The following is a 17,628-nucleotide window of genomic DNA, read 5'->3' as shown; positions in this document are numbered from 1 at the left end:
ATAGAAAAATTCTCTGCTTCTGGATGAAGCCCTCCCACACTCTCTAGAACAACAGCTTAGCTGGTAAAATGTTTATTTGAGATGTGCAGGATTCAGACTCATGTTCATGTTCTGCGTCTTTCAAAGTGAAGTACATGAACCTTGCTCTCCACATGAATATTCTGGCCACTATAAACTAGGTTGGGTATTTGATTGTTTTGGGGGTGGAGAATGGCTATCACTTGTGTTTCATTTCCCAAAAGTGCTACTCTGCTCCCTTCAGATACTTTTTAAAATGACTCAACTTATTGCAACATCTGCTATTAATGCTGAATACAATACAATCCTGTAACACCTTGCACTCTACACTGTCAAAGGTCTTTAAAGAAATTCATGCATTAGGTTTTTCAGTCTCCCTTTCAGTGAGATCAGCAGAAAGAGGGAAAATGGGATGCAGACAACTACAGAGTTCGCAGTCACACAGGAAATCTGTAGCACAGCCAAGAATCAATCGACACTGAAGTTGTACATCCTGCACTCTCATCCAAATCACCATTCTCCCTTTTTTCCATGACTGACTTACTGCCTTTTCTTGAAGTTCACTTTAAGGAGAAGTACAGCTTTCAAAGAAACATTTACCTGTTCATTAACACACTGTTCATCCATTAACATCTGTCTCAGTTCAGAGCAGCCAAAGTTGCATAAATAAAAAGCACTTTCATTAAAAGACAAAAAATGTGTTTGATCTGCTTTGGGATGAAATACTAATTCAGAAGTGGAGCTAAAATACATCCAAGCTTTTCAGACGGTTTACACGTCCAAAAAGCCAGCCATGTCCCAGGAGATGCTAATTTTGAAACAGGGCAGACCATAGGACCGAGCCATTCAGTAGACAAGATGTTGGTTCACTGCTACCCATTTCTCAGACGCCATGACTAGCGTTACACAAATATTCTCAGGGTTTGGGGGAAGGAGGGAGCTATACCCAAGTACTTTAAGTACAATTTATCCAGAGTGAGAAAAACAAACATTACTTCTCTCCCTGGAATTAAGTTATTGATGTGCAGATAATAATCCTTCTGCCACAAAAGCAGTCTACTGTATAACTTATTAAAATGGAATACTCATTAATTACCAGCTGGAGCAAGTAACTGAGTTCTAATGGCCTCTTATAAAGGTCAGGTATAGCCATACATGCTTCCAGTTCACTGGATTATGACACAGGAATATTCTACCTAACAAAGCGTAGGATTTTTTTTTTTCTCTCTCTTTTTTTTTCTTTTTTTTTTTCCTTTATTTAGCCTGATCTTTGCCCTGCTGCCAGCAACTTGACTGGCCTGACAATGACCTCTGGTGCTGGTTACTAACTAGTCTTTCAAGGGAAGAATCAAAGTCTTCATATTATTATTCATATTAGAAAATGCCTTATACTGCCAAACCAATTGTGGAACTCACTGCCGCAAAATATAACAGAATCTAAAAGCACAGAAGAGAAAAAGGGATACAGTTTTTGAAGAATGAAGATTCCTTCTTATAAATCTTTTCATAATACTGAAAGAAGTTTCAATGCTGCTCAAGTTCACCAGTCTTTAAAAATTAAAATGGACTATCAATCATTTGTGAAAGATGGTTTGCCCTACCACAGGCTGAACATTTTCCAATAAAGTTACATCCATGCTTTTTTTGAACTGCTTATACCATCCATCACCATTTTTGCTTCCCAAACACTCACAGACACAGCAGAGGTTCTACACTGTACACACATAATGTGCCACTTCCAACCTCATCTAAACTCAGAACCACTTCAAAATAATTATTCTAATTAATAGCAGCCTAATAAAGACCATGTTTTTATTTTTTACATTCAAGAAAACATTCCAGATCCTGTTCATAGACACACACACAGATACATAGTTTCTTACTGAAAATGGACTGGATTGCCCTAACCGACAGGGGGAAATGTTGCCAGTGCACTTTAACAGCTGAAGATAAAGGCTATTTTTTTTTTCTGAAACTGAGAGAGATCAGAAATCTCAACCAATGATTTCAGTAAACTGTATAATTGGGAGTATTAAAACAAATTAAGTTTTCGATAACCATGCCTGGCACAAGACATCTGTAGATTACTGAGCAGAAACCCATTTTAAGGAACTCTAAATGATAGCAAGATTGCACAGTACATTTTAAGTTTTAAGAATGTCCTTATGTTTAATTCTCTTCCTCTTCTGTTTGTATTGTTTTTTTATAATCCTCATCAATGCAGATATGTAAAATTGTTGCCAGGGCTGACTACATCAGCTCCCCCTTGTTATTTATAGATCACTCAAGTGTGCTTGTCCCTGGGCAAACACATTTAACACTACTGTAGAATGTGGATCCCCCATTAACAGGCACTGATTTATGCATATAGTGCAGTGACCAAGAGGAAGAGGTTCTGCCTATATTACAGATCTACTGAAATTACAGCTGATGCCGCACTGAATTATGCAACTCCTTACACCCTCAGGATAAAGCTTACTTGCCAAATTGAAGCCTACCAGTATTACACATTGCTCCCCTGTGAAAGTTTCACCTTTCTCATGGACACTGTTCTCCCATTGAACATATTCTCCTGACTATTTTGCTGCCGACAATCATTCTTTCCTATTAACTGAACTCCGTGCTCATGTTTAAAACCTCTTATTGCTCTACTTTCCACCAGCCCCAATCAACTGATATTTTGCAGTTGGTAGGTGGATAGCTTAAATAATGAGTTGCCAAATTAAGCAATTCATGAGTTCTCTGCAAATTCAATGAATGAGCTCTTAGGAGACAACTTTCCCTTGCATCATTCATCTTCTTTGGATGTGAAGAGAAATGCCCACTGTGAAGCACCCCACTATTTAGAAGTCAATTCAGGTTCATTCTATACAGATGATCTTCAAGAGAAGGCAAAACACATCTCTCATGACACAGCCTGCTCTTCAGTGTGACCTGGGACTGAGATTGTCCTCCTGGAGTACAGCTCTGTCCCTGCAAACCTGTGGTGAGCTTGAGGTCAGGGTCGAGATCCTGTGGTGATTCCTGTGGCAGGTGAAGCCAACAACCTGCCTCTATCCCAACAGCTTCCAAGAAACAGCATCAGTGGGACATACTCTACAGTTTCACTAACATTCAAGCTCTGCTTTGTCCCTACTACTCTTTTGACTCTGCGTTATGTAAAAATATTGTGAATAAATTTCCATTCTAGCATTGACCATCTCGCTGTACAATCTTACAGCCTTCTTGAATTCCTACTGTGAACACAGAAAGGGACTTTCTTACCCCACAGCTGGCTTGCTGCTTTTAGCTTACCTTGCTCCCTTTCCAAGAGCACTGCTTCAACTATACCCTACTGGTACTTATTTCATTTGGACTGTGAGAAAAAACTCCCTTTTTCATTCTCCTTCCTCACTTCCTTCCTCCTCCTCCTCCCGCCATTCTTTGCCAACAGTGAAAAGCCACAGAGCAAGCCCAGCCTGCGTAACTGAACCTCCCACCTGCCACATGCCTGCGCTCAAAGTTTATCTTTTTGTCCTGCTCTGTTTATCTCCAGCAAGCAACCACTTACAATCTTCTCTAAATAAAATGAAAAGTCACCTACCATTCATAGCAGTCACCCTATTCGTTGCTTGATGAAGGCAATGAAAGGTCACTAGCCCTGTTCAAAGGCACAAGGAACAACCTAGAACACAACTACCTAGAGTTGGCACAGCTACCTAGGACAAATCTCTCTGGGAGCACACAGAATTAGCTAATGACAAACTCTAAAAGGTTTTTCTTCATTGTCTTAACAGTGTGGAAAATGTGGACATGTCCATTGTGCTTCCAGTGGCACCACGTCTTGCTTTAGTTCACTTCTGCTTCTACAGAGAGGGATGACAAAGTTGCATGGTGAGAGTAGACACGTATTTTCAGTTTGTTTCCCTCCTTTAAACTCAGTCAGTATTTGAAAAACCAGGAGAGTTAAGAGCTGTTTGACAGGTGAACAAATGGAATAAACAGAGACTGGGGAGGCAATGTTTTTTAAATTGCTAATCAAATATTTGAGTTTATCATTTAGGTGCTGGGTCTCTCCCCTTTCCATAAACTTGGATAAAACTATGTCTTGTCTCCCAACCTTCATTTCTCTCACTTATTTTATCTGTAAAACCTTTGGGATCCCAGATGCGTTTCAACAGGTGACCGAATATGAGGGAAGATTATGTGACTTTCACCTTGATTCAGGTGCATAGCTGAAACTACCATATCTGACTGTAATGAAAACATGGTTGTCAGTGGATCCTGGCAACAACTCTTAATTGTTCCTATTTATAAACTTGTCACTGAAACAATAGGAAGTTCAACAACTCTTCATGTTCAGTATTTGCTGGCTTTTGAAGGGCTGGTGAACATTCAGTGAAATGCAGAATGCAGAGAAAAATGAGCTCTGGTCTGTGCCAAATCTACTTCTCACATACCAGAGACACATACTCGTTATTTACATATTCTCTGCTCTTGCTTATCCACCTGAGACTAGTCAGAACAGTGAGAACTACATTGCACAGAGTATGTATTATTACTGCTGCATACCATCAGCAGGATCAACTCATACTTGGATTGTGGAGACCCAGAACTTTCAAAAGAGGACAGACAAGGACAGAACAGAATACTGGGACAGCACCTAAATCACACAATCACCATTTACATGTACTTCCCACACAGCAAAATCGGATTGCTCACCATTATTTTTCTTTTTTAAGTACAGCAAATTACACCATCTTAGAAGGATGACAGCTGGGTAAATGTTTTGGATTTTTTTTTTCCATGATAGGGTCAAATCTGCTCCCACTGAGCTCTCCCAATTTCCCACAGAATGCAAGCCTAATGCAAAACACAACATTAGGCACTATGATGACAATTTTCCAGCTATCACTGTATAAACTCGAAACTATTTTTGGCCAGATTTTTGAGTGCTAATTTCAATGGAAGAACTAGTAGCACACCTGAAAAATACAGAATCTGGAAGATGGGCACTCAAATTCTACGTGTTCTGCATATCTATAGCAAATCCACAGCAAGTTTATGGAGTTTATGTCTTCAGCAGTCTGAACCAAAGACCCGTGAAGGCATTTTCTAAGAAATGACTAACTTTTCTTATTGGAGAGAGAGACAGAGGGAGGAAGAAACTAAAAATATTCCGTGCTGTTCCCATGGGGGGGTGGGGAAGAGAAGACTTTTTGATTATATGTAAATAAATATATAATTTCAAGGCCCTGACCCAAAATAACCTCTCATACTAGAATAAATAAATGAGTCTGTAACTGTTAGCATTGCAGCATGGAAAACATAAACCAAGTAAAAATTGTTTGGAAAAATCTCCTCTTATGTCTGCTACAGTGTGGTTTTTTGTGGTTTTTCAGGTATCACAATTCTATACTGTGCTAATAGTATATCAGCTGAACTGTGTAAGCATTTTTTTCCTCGACACCAAATTCATCCTTTGAACTGCTACAGGAGTAAATCTGGGCTAAAAACTTTTTTTAAGAGAAGTACCTCTCCTCATTACATCTACTATATTGTTTCTCAAAGTAACCTCTTGGGAGTACTTCTAAAAGGGAAAATATCAATGTGAAAAAAAGAAATAAAAATATAATTAAAAAAAAAAAAACCACAATGGCCAAATGTTCTTCTCAGGTATGACGATCCGCACAAGGAACAATGGGGTCAACATCAACACACTCATGTGAGATGAGAAAAAAGCCTAAATTCATTGTGTGGAAGTATACGAAAATGAAATTGCATCTTAAAGGAATTTCAAGTTTTATTCTGGCAGGTGAAACACCTACTCTGCATAAAACGATGTAGAAGGAAATACATACTATTCTAAGGTTTATTTTACATTCTTCTAACAATGTTGCCCAAATCTGGGAGCTACTATTTCAGCCTACAATACACATTGGAAAATGCCATCAATCAAACAGCTCCTTCAGACTGGAAAGATCTAAGTACAGTGCTAATCAGGAAATATGTGTAACTGCTGCATTAGTGACACTTAGTGCATTTTGTTGGTTCCCATCTTGTTTGGTGTTTGTCTTAGTTTCTGAATTTTCTGCTCTAAAGCCTACATGCATTTTTTACAGAGTAATTTCTGAAGCTTTGTGCACGTCTTCAATACCTATACTAAGGATACAGAAATCACCCGATGTCAGTATCAAGCTAACAAATCATCCCAAACATCTGAGCATGAAGTCATTCTGTTAACAGAAAAAGGAACAGATGCTGGTGGGAAAAAAGCAAGTTAACTCCACAACTGCTGGCATTTTCCAGACATCCAGCTGAAAGAATGCCGCGGTTTGCAAAGGGCAACATCCTCCCACCGCGACTTACCAGCATTACGAGATTTCCACTGAGCCATAGGCTAACAGAAAGCAAGGCTATTTTCAGAGAATTCATTTGAGAAGTTCCACATTTCAGACTGTTTCACCAGCTGTCTCCTGAGTTAAGGAAGTCAGACAGTCACTCAGACCAAAGCAACCATGGATCCCAGGCACTGGGAGGGGACCAAATAACTTCTACTAAAGCTTGTTTCAAGGAGTTCATCTCATAGCAGTAACTCCGGAAACAGTGGATTGCACAGAGCCTTACTGTTGCCCCTTTCTTTATAGGGCCATACAGCTGCTTTCCTAGTTTGGCTTACGGTCAGTTCACAGAATCACAGAACAAGTTAGGGTGGAAGGGGCCTCAGGCAGAAAGGGCCTGCGCAAAGTAGGGCTAATTGCAAAGTTAGATCAAGTTATTCAGGTCCTTGTCAAGGTTTGAATACTGAGTTCAATCAAAATGTTGACTGAAGACCTGAATTCCTGCCATGAACTTCTAAAGCATCGGTAGGAACAGAAAAAGTTACCTGATGCACAAAAAACTTGAAATAAATTCTAATTGTTCAGCTCCAACGTATAAAGCAGGCTTTGCCCTGCGTGCATCAGATATCCTCATTGTTTTTGCCAGCAATGCACTTGCACTCAGCTCTCCAAGTCCCACACAGCTTCTTCAGCCTCCTGCTGTCTACCAGTTGCTCCTGGTTTTAGCCTATCATGTGTGCTGTGTGTGTTATTCTTTTTTCCTGTCTTCCCAGATGAAGAGAAGAGAGCAACAGCCCTCTTTCCCCGAACATTTCATGCAAAGCTCAGAGAAAAGCCTTCACAAAATGACATCCAAGCCTTGTCAAACTGAGATTGCTTAAAAGGGCTTCTCAAATACTGTAGGAAATCACCTTGTGTGTTCATGTCTTCTACTCCCAGAAACAGCGTGTGGAATAACAACTCTAAAGAAGGGAACTTATAAGCGACATATTAAGTGCTCCTTACAGCTATAAATCCATAACCAAAACAGTTGAATATTCCAAATCAACAACAGACTCTAAAAGTATTTCAAAGAGGAAAAAATACTTCAAGAAGATAGAATTGAAAACAATACAACTTCAAACCACCCACTTCATTTATTATAAGACAACCACGTGCTTGGCACTCTTCGTACAGAAAGGATGAACCCCAAAGGGCTTTCATAGCTCAGATCAGACAATACAAAACCAAAAACCCACACTCAGACAACACAATGGTGTGATCTTCATCTGGTATATTGTATCACTAAATGAGACCAGATGAAGATCCATTCTCCCTCTTCTTCAGGGAATATCTATCTTCCTCTGACTATCTCCATGCATTATAAAGAACATACATTTCTTCAGGTTCCCTTTCCTATAGCAAAAATTGCAGAACTCCTATCCAAACACAGCAGATGCGATGCAACTTCTTGCCTTAGAGCCTCCACATGAAGCTTAAATACACAGAAAATACCTCAGGGTTTTGGAAGAAAAGTCCAACCAGTTCATGTCTAGTTGAAAAATAACTGCCCCTTCATCTTAACAAAGCTGATACTACACTTTACAGTACAAAAACAAAGAGTGGAACAACACAAGAACAAACAGTAGGTGCAAGAATTTGCATTCAGCTCAGAAAGCTTCCTCCCAAATCACAGAGGACTCCAGCTTTTATACCTGTATCCCTCTTCCACTTCATCCCCACCAGCTTAAGGAAATTATGCCAAAATCTGCAAACGCAGCTCCAATAAATTTTGCATCATGTAATATACGTGTGTGTATGTACATGTATATGAATTGATATGTTTCATATGAGTTATTTTTAATATTTATAGTTTTAACAGGAGTGTGCATCCTACGTACAGGGTGAAATGCATTCTCTGGAAGCTGGAACTGTAGCTGGGCTTCAAGCAGGGTTCATAGCAGTAACACAGGCTGGTGTTGGACTGGGGATTCTGCTTAGAGCTCTGCAGGAGTCTGAATGCAAGCCTGGCCATGGTGGTGGAGGACAGAAGTATCTTACGCTATATTCAGCTGCACAATATCAAGCTCTATTTTTTATGGTGACATTTTGCTGACAATGCGAGCCACAGGGTAAAGCTCAGAGAAACTCTCAAAGAAAATTAGGTGATATATAGACATTATTTTCATTAACGTTAGACAGTCATCATGGGACCAAAGTGGGAGTTTGTGAAATAGAGCTACTAATGTTATAAAAAGCCTTCAGAAAAATTGCTAAAAGTTAGACTAAGGCTAGGATTCCCAAGGGCATTCTGAAGCCAAATGTAGAGCTAGATACACCCTTCAAGTTAGGAAAAGGGAACTGAACATCAGGTGATGCAGCAGTATCTGCTGCTGTTTGGTGGAAGAAGCATAAACATTTTTTAGAAGCACTTCTAGGACACTGAACCTGGAATACAGCCTCAGTACTGAACTGAGCCTCAGTCCAAAGGACTTAGGCTCTTTAGTGCTGGTGTAATGCACAGAAGTGCCTTCCGCTCCATTCTTCCTGCTTCTTGCAGTGAGCTCTCCCACGTACAGACACTTCCTTCACCACAAAATCCCTTCCTACAAGGATGCTAAACCTATCTGTCTTTTAAGTTAATGTAAAATAATGAACAGTACTTAATCAGAAAATATCTGAGATTGTCTCTTAAAAAAATAAAAATAAAAAAAAAAATGGGTATGTGGTATGCAGCCAAGGCATGTGTATAAAATAGGGAAAAAAGGCATGAGAGGATGACATGACCAGAACATGGACACAAGGTTTCCCTAGATTTACTATTTTACCATTCTTTCTTTCAGATAGAGAGAAGTGCATTTATACATAAACATAGTGATGACAAATTCTTTGAAATTATACAGCAATTTAGATCAGAGACTTTTAGAAACAAGTTCCTGACTCCTATTTTCATATTCAGTTTCCTAGTTTTCCTATTCATCACATAGATGAAAAATATAATTGACAAACACTAAAAAAAATAATTGCAGGTGATGGATTCATAAGGAATTTCTCATTTCTGCATATTGTCTGGCACAGCATGTATTTTAAATAATTTTCCATCAGAATTGTTTTAAACCTGTTTTGCTATTGTAGAGAAGTCTTTCCCTGGATCTTCTTCTGGTAACAGAAAAAGTACAATCAATTTGAGGATTATACACATGTACACTTTTTCAGATGCCGTAATTACTTCTTTCCAGAAAGTTGCTATTCTGTGACTGTTGCTTCACTACTTGACTTGGAATGATGTCACTTGAACAGGTACTGCACAAACAACTCAATATTGTTACTATTCAGTGCAACTAAAATGGAAAAAATAAAAAATAATCCCAACGTATCTAGGAAAGTTCAACATACTTGGTTATTAGGACTGAGCTTTTAGTTGACTTTCTTTGTTTGGAGGGAAGCTGTATGGTATAGTTAGTCCAGTTTGACTGTACTTTGCAAAGAGATTTGCTACCAAATTTTCCTCCAAGAAACATGGAAGTTAAAAGCAGCAACAACAACAAAGTTGTTTAACTCAGCAAAATATGTTTTCTTCCTACTGAAATCTGCTCAACTGAAGGTTTACAGATTAGCCTCTGGCAAAAGCCATAAAAAGAAAACAACTTGAGTTGCTATCCAATAGTAAAAAGTCTACGAGCTTGTAGGATAGTACAGGAGGCAATAAGCTGTTGCCTGCACACTGAGGCCTCATTCTTAGAAATGCAGGCTGCATCCAAAGCAACGTGTCAAAGCAGATCAATATATGAGTTTTGTATCCTTTTTGGAATCCCAATATGAACTGATTTACAGATGAAATAATTGAGCTGGCAACATTTTCTTTCCATATCATTAGCTGATCAGTATTTAACTAGACTATATACCTTAGCACCAGCTCCAGGTAAAACAGTACTAAGTAACTGCATTTTTCTAAATGTTGGCATCAGAAATTTTACCTTTTTCAAATACATCTGAAAACACGGTCTAGTACTTGATCTAATTCCTGCAAAACATACAACAGGAAATCTAGAGAAGATTTTACAGGAAGGAATTACAGGAGTGAACTTTAACTTTTACATAAGTCTAAATTTCAACTGTGGCAAGTCACAAAGAGCATCCTAAACAAAATCAGAATAAAAGTACATGAAGTGGGGGAGGATGCCATCGTTCACATTCTGTCTCCATATGGCTCTACTTAAAACTGTATGGCATCAGGGCAAGTTCATACTGCAGAGACAGGGGCATTCTGAACTCGTAGGACTGGCGTTTTGGGTAGTGTCAGGGTGCCAAAAGGGGACTGATTTTCCCCCCAAAAGGGGAAATGGTTGTTCTGATGCAAATGGACAACTGTATCTCTCACTATCCAGTCTGTACAGATTAAAGGCAAGGTAGAGGAATGGCTGAGACTGAGAACACGTTATCATTTTCCAGCAGAGCAATGTTTATTCCTTTATTATGATTTTAGTACTGGAGGTTTCAGGTGCAAACCTAGAATGACCAGCAGTGCCCAAAGCAAGCATGGCTGTATGATGCAATGAGAGCACTCCATTGTAGATATCACCCACTATCACAAAACTCCCATACAAAACTGAGTCTCCTTTGATTATGCGGGAACTTTGACTGGCAAGCTGTGCCCTCAGGATATAATTTTAAATGCACTGACACATCCATCTTAATTTCTTTAGAAAGAGTTGGTATCAGAAACAGGTGGAATGAACCTTTTGGTACAATGACGACTTCCTGCTAGCACAGTGGGAACAAGTGCTGTGAAAAACTATAACTGAAGTCTAACTGCCAAGAAAAATGGACAGTGTGCCTACAATAAGGAGTGCTCTTCATTTCTGCAGGTGACATTTCTTTACTTCAGGCTGCTGACTAACCTTGCCACCTTTGGAGCCGATTGGGAAGCTCTGACCTCCCATTATTTTTTGGACTAGCAAAAGCATCTGAGATTAATGAATGAACAGTTTCCTCAACTTGTACTTTTTGACCTTCGAGTTCATAGCATTTTCACTTGCCATGTTACAGAGCTTTTCCTCGTGGTGGATGCAGAGCCCTCACTTCCCAGAAAACAGAGAACTCAGCATCAGCAAGAGAGAGCTCGTTGGGGGGTAGTCCTGGATGGCTGACAGAGCTCTGTCAAGTTAGAAATCGGGCCCTTTGTGGCTAAAATCAGATTATGAACACTTCAGGGAAGGCTGCAACATGCTTTTCTGTCATTGTAGAACAATAATGATAGGTGGATTAGGTAGTAGGCTAGAGAGAGATGTGTCAGCACCGATCATCTGACTGACTGTGAAGGGAAGCAATGAATAACATTGGACAGTTAAAGTTTCAAGTAATTGAAAGTATCTACAATGTAATGAATAGACATCTGGCAACAGTATAGTGTTTCAGTTAGCACATCATTTTGGATAGCTGGAGTTCAGCTAACTGAGGTTTCACTATAAATGCATTATAAAGATTTTCCAGTATGCAGCTCCTTTAACTCTGGAGGTCTTCAGGATTCTTATATCAAATCCACTACTTTAAGGGAAGACAAAAAAAAAAAGTGTAATGTAGTGAATCCAACCAACATATTAAATGCATTAAAGCCTGTATCTTCCTGCCAAGGCTGACTGGTCCAGGAGATGGAATGTGTGTTTCTCTAAGACGACTACAAATAGATCCTCTCCCACCAGAGCTGAAAAAGTCAGCTGAGCCTGCCAGCAAAAATGTAAAGCAGACATTGATCACAACAGCCTGCACCTTCCCTCCACGTGCAAGCTCTATGTACTAGCAGGAAGATGAATGAAGAACACCAAGCACAACTGAGCCTAGGCTGCTTTTATGCACTTCTTGAATTATTGCTAGCTCAGAGGCACTGTAACTAATTTGATGCTATTAACTTCTCTGTGTGATGCATCTCAAACAAAAATAAGATACATGCAAAGTGTCCATGTGATTGGTTTGACTGAGATTTTATTTAATATACATGGTAAGAAAGCTGATTTCATATATGTTTATTACTTGTTGAGGAAAGAAGCCAAGCCAGCAGTCTCGGATACCAAAGGCCTTCATTTACTCATAAAAAAAAAACACCTGAAAGTTAGCAAACACAATGACCTCAGAAGGATCATCATCAGGGTTTCAATGTCCCACCTTCAATATAGAAATCTAAACCTCCTCTTACAGCTTCTGTTATGCAAATATATATATAAAGACTAATACTCTCATAGCATGACTTGCATGTTTGGGAAATATAACTATTGAACTTACCACCTATTTTTCTAACATTTACCGTTAATGAATACATACTACCAGGGCTATCTTTGCTTCCAATTACCTGCTTCCTTCCTCCAGCAGCAAAAAATTTCCACTCCACCACTCCTGCAGAAATTCCTCTTTTACAAATTTCACATCAGTGACACAACCTTTCAGTTCACTTGGCCGTCATTCTTCTAGTGACAAAGAATGGTACCGCAGTGTGAGGTACCAGCCTCTGATGTTCAGGCCCTCTCACCGGTTTGTTTGAGGTTCGAAAACCTTGACTGGAGAAACCTCACACAGAAATTGACAAGAGCAAGTCCTTCTTCAATTTCCAATGCAATGCAGAGCCTTTCCTACTAGCTCTGAAAGATTTTAAAGCTAGGTTTTAAGATACCATTATTATGCACTTTACAGATATTTGAAGCCATCCTGAAATATCTCAGTAATAAATTTTCTATTCTAAGCAATCTACAAAAGTTTTTTAAAATGCCTTAAAGCATTTCCACTATAGCTTTTGTTCCAGCTCAAACAAGAAACCTTAAAGCTTCAACATGGAGCAACATATGATTTTAACTTATTAAAAACTCTTCAAAACTCACACATGCACACACTACTTGTGAAAAAGTTGTACCATATTCATGCCAATAAAAATCCTTATATCAATTATGTTCTTGAGAAAACAGTGGTAAACTTATAGTTCACATCTAGATATGTATCAGTGATTATGTTCATGCACAGAGAATTTATTGGAAAGCTACTTCAGTTAGGACATCGGTAATACCTTCTTTTTGCTGCAGTAAATCTGCCATTTCTTCTCTGGAGGGAGTGCAAACATAGCCTCTCTGTTCTTGTCTGTAAGATCCAATTCATCCTGGAGATTGTGAAAAAGAAAAAGAACATGGTCAACAGCTGCATTGATGATCTCTAACGTATTGAGAGGAATCTGAATCAGGTACATTGACTAACCTTCAATCAAAAGGCATAAGACTTTGTGCCCCCCAAAGACCCCAAATATTACTGGTTTCGTAATCTTTGCATTGCTACTGCAAGCTCTCCCTGTCAGAGCACAAGGTATGACGCGGGCAGCCTGAACAACTGCCATGTCAGACTTCCATTACTCGTAATTAGTAAGGGATGGGAAAGACCACATGAAAGGGATGAAGTTAAGAACTCAAAGTACTGGCTTATGTAACATCGACGCTCCTTAAGGTTCTTGGAGAAAGGCTAAAAATTCAATACAATTTTTTTTCTGGACTGCAGTACCAGCTTGGTCTTCCAGTTAAAACTGCCAATGGATTTATGGCACGTGCCACTTTCTTCTATTTCTGGGCAGAAATTGATAGATAAGAATAGTGGTTTGTTTCTTCCCAGGACTGACAACCATCTAGAACAAGAACAATGAAATCACCATATCTTTTAAACAAAGGTCACAAGGCTGTAGTCTAGAAACAGTAATGCCATCAGCAACTTATAGGTTGAAAAGGTTTCAGTACTCTTGTGTTTGTCCTCTGGACTACACAGTCCCTGGTTAAATACAAATAACAGTTCAGAATCAGAGGACCTAACTCCACACAACTTTACATCAGGTTAAACAGATCAGCAAATTCAGTCTCCGTTAAGAGAAATGAGTTCAGCAGAAGACACCCTGTTAGAGCCTAGCCAATCTCACATTAACAAAATGAGGAATAATGCTGTGATCTGGAACTGACTCCCAGCTGTGTCAGGAGCCCCCTGTGGATATGCCACTGAATTTCCTAGCATCAGTTTCTCTCCTGTAACAGGTAGATACCAATAGCCTCATTTCCTATTCATGGCTCTATAAATCATCTCAGCAGAGATGGCCACTTGCTCTCTGCTCACTCGGTGCTGACCAGAACAGGACTCTAGTCCCAGCTGGCCATTTCAGTTGCTGGTGAGAACAAGTAGGGATGGTCTTCAGAGCAAGCAGCCTGCATGAGCAGGGACAGACAAAGGTGTCTAAGTGAGAGTTACAGCGATAAGAAGACAAGCTTCCAGTAATATTTCAATGAATCAGTTTTGGCAGGGATTCCTTCTTCCTATATATTTGAAAGTGTTTGGAGAAGGAAGTGTCCGGGGGCCACTATCTCGATGACATCGCAGCGCTGAGAACGCCACACATGCAGATTCTGGCACCCACACTAACCTAACCCAAGCACAGACAATACCTCTTTAACTCAGCCCAACAATGGCTCATTGGGAAAGCTTTCAGGGCTGGGAAACTTGTGAAAACAGTGAGCTAAATTGCACACTGAGCCTGGTAGCGGCTGCTGACAGATTTAAAAGCCCATAGAGATTTCAGCTGCAAAAAGGTACAAAAGAAATGCAAACAGTAACAAGACAAGGTCAGTGCCAGCAGCCCAAGGTAGAAGAAGCTGGAGTGTTTTGTTTTGTTTTGTTTTAACACAAGAAGTTTAAAAGAAAAGATGAAAAAAAAAGAAAAAAAAAAAAAACTCGAGCTGTGCAAAAAAAGTACAAACCATGTGGAAATGTTTAGGGTGAGTTTCCAAACAAGAGGGCAGCCAAGCGAGGCAAGGAGTTTTATCCTTGCTACACACAATTAGAAAGCTCAGGCCAGGATCGCATTCTTGGGGAGAGAGGGAGAGTGAAACGACATGTAAGGTCTTAAGACAAGCGAAGGAATGCTGTTGGAGGTCAAGCATGTGGGAGGGGAAGGAGGGGCAGACAGGGAATCAGAAATGCCAGGTTTGGAAGAACCACCAAAGGGGCCAGAATACACATCTGAAAAGGGCTGGCTGGTCTCAGCTAAGTTCTTAGAAAAATTACGATTGTTTTATTGAATGGCTTAATGATCTTAGCCTTTTTAAAATATAATAATAATAATAATAATAATAAAGCTGAATTCCACTGCAGCAGCAAGCTGAGAGGTTAACTGATTCTGCTTGGTTCTCACAGCAGCTTTGTCCACCAGACCAGCCTGCTGGCCTGTTCTCAAAAATGATGATCTCAAGCAATCCAGCACAAGATAATCATTTCATCAAAAGAACGCTCCTATTGACTGAATGCACCCGGAGGGCAGGATGCTGCCACTTAGCGACTTCTGGACATTCCCACAGACACTGGCAGTATCAGGGACATAAAGAACGCTCTGCCTTCAGCGGGGCAGTGAGAATATGCGACTTCTAGTCAAGCAATTTTGCATCGTGAGAGCATTCTTTTCAGGATATAAGTTTAGAAAGGCTGTTTGAAGGGATGGAAGATCCAGTGGGAACAAAGGGCTTCTGCACCCTACTTCATCATGACTCAGGAGGGTAGGTGAAGCTAGAAGAGTGCAAGAAGTCATTACATTAGCTCAGGGAGCATAGTAACAACACAGAAAGCTGCTCTAGGTTACAGGCATAACATGCCCTGCTCTACCTAAACCCTTAATCAAATCCCAACCTATGAAGAACCACAAAACCTTGCAAAATACAATAGATAAGAACCCTCCTTCAAGAACCCTCTGAATTCTCTTGTGTCTCCTATCTGCAAGCCCCTTCTGCAGCAGGAGGAACAGAAGACCTCCACGACTGCACTGGCAACAACGACCTAGCTGAGAAAGAAGATCCTTCATCAGATGGAGCATTTTCCTATTTGGACATGGGATCTGAACAGACAGCATGTAAAGAAACTTGCTGCTTTCAAGGGAAGCAGGAGTAGCTACAGAAAGAGCTGAATGTATTTCTGAAAGGTAATTTGCTTCATGAATTTGCTTCTGACATGACTACAGAGACAAACCTGTCAAAAAGTAAAATTTCAAGCCAGAAGACTTAGCTCAGTGACAGCAAGCAGCGATTGAAGAAGAAAGGAACTGCAAAGACTGGCAGGAGAGTGGAGAACTACAGACTCTGAATGGAGTCATCACGCCTGGGGCTGGAGCCAGGTTGAGGAAGCCAATGCGACTGAATGTCCAGGAAACAAGCATGAAGGGCAAGAAAATAGGGTTTGTCAGAACAAAAGGGTGAAAACGCCCTCCTCTACCGCCCAAGCCCATTTCCCAACAGAGACGTAGTAGCTCTTCTGCCATGCCTTGGATGGAGGGCTCGACTCCGGCAGTTCATGCCAGCATGACCCTGCACAATGGATCTTAGCCTCTTGGCTCTTAAAATACTTGATGTTGCAAGTGTTCTCATGAAATACAGATTAAAAAGACATTTGCCAGGCTGTCCTGAGGGAGATGTAAAGTACCTCCAGTTAATACTCCTTGCATTTCTCTCCTTTATCTATTTCCTATTTTATTTTATTTACTGAGAGAGGGATACTTTCAGTTAATTTCACTTTCATGTGGGCATTTTTTACTGAGAGATTGAATTTCAATGATAAAACATTTAATACATACTGGAGCTGGATTTAAGGTTCGAATATTTCCAGCCCAGTTCTTGGGCCAAAAGGGAAGATGGCCTCCATTCAAAATGGCTACAAACCAAGGAAATAAGAGACAGAGAAAGAAAGGGAGTGAGAAGGAGGAATGGGCAGGAAACATAAAAGAGTATTTTGTGGGATTTAAAACCACATTATGTCCCTTGTTTTTGGGAACATTTATCAAAGTGAGAAAGCTGGATCTGATACTTGGTAGCCATCAGCTTGATAATGATATCACTCAAAGCCCCAAAAGAGCTGAACAGAAAGGCATTTCTCACCTAGACTGGGCAGCACTTTTCTTAGTGATGTGAAATGAAATAATGTAGAGGAAAAAGGAATATTCTGGGAATGTAGAACAGTGGTTCTTCTGGAGAGCCTTTAATACCTACCAAGACCTCTGTACCAAGATATACATTGCCTCTGCCATTCAGTCATTTATGGGAGGCTGGGACAGAGTTAAGTGTAAATAAACTTTCAGAAGGGCTTGTTTGTTTGTTTTTACAGTATGTAAACAGAAATACACTTAGAATTCCCTTTCCAGAAGAAATGCAGAAATTCCTCATCTGGTTTGGAGTGAAAACTTTTTTTCAAACCATTAGAAATGCCTTTGAAATTGAAGCATAGCTCTAGTTTACTATAACCTCAAAATCTGCACTAAAAC

The 17,628-nt window shown here is 39.9% G+C and overlaps 1 protein-coding gene across 7 annotated transcripts in view; it reads right to left on the bottom strand.

Annotated features, from left to right (window-relative positions):
* DAAM2 (dishevelled associated activator of morphogenesis 2) overlaps positions 1-17,628 on the bottom strand; it is a 190,849-nt gene that overhangs the window by 82,626 nt on the left and 90,595 nt on the right. For all 7 annotated transcript variants that reach the window (XM_032185840.1, XM_032185843.1, XM_032185845.1 and 4 more), the window contains one exon: positions 13,369-13,458. In XM_032185840.1, the coding sequence (XP_032041731.1) occupies positions 13,369-13,458 (90 nt within the window). The remainder of the gene's footprint in view (positions 1-13,368; positions 13,459-17,628) is intronic.

This window comes from Aythya fuligula, chromosome 3 (assembly GCF_009819795.1).
Source record: "Aythya fuligula isolate bAytFul2 chromosome 3, bAytFul2.pri, whole genome shotgun sequence".
In the NCBI taxonomy this organism is placed as follows: Eukaryota; Metazoa; Chordata; class Aves; order Anseriformes; family Anatidae; genus Aythya; species Aythya fuligula.
Note: the sequence above shows the minus strand (reverse complement) of the source record. Positions and strands in the feature narration are given on the sequence as shown.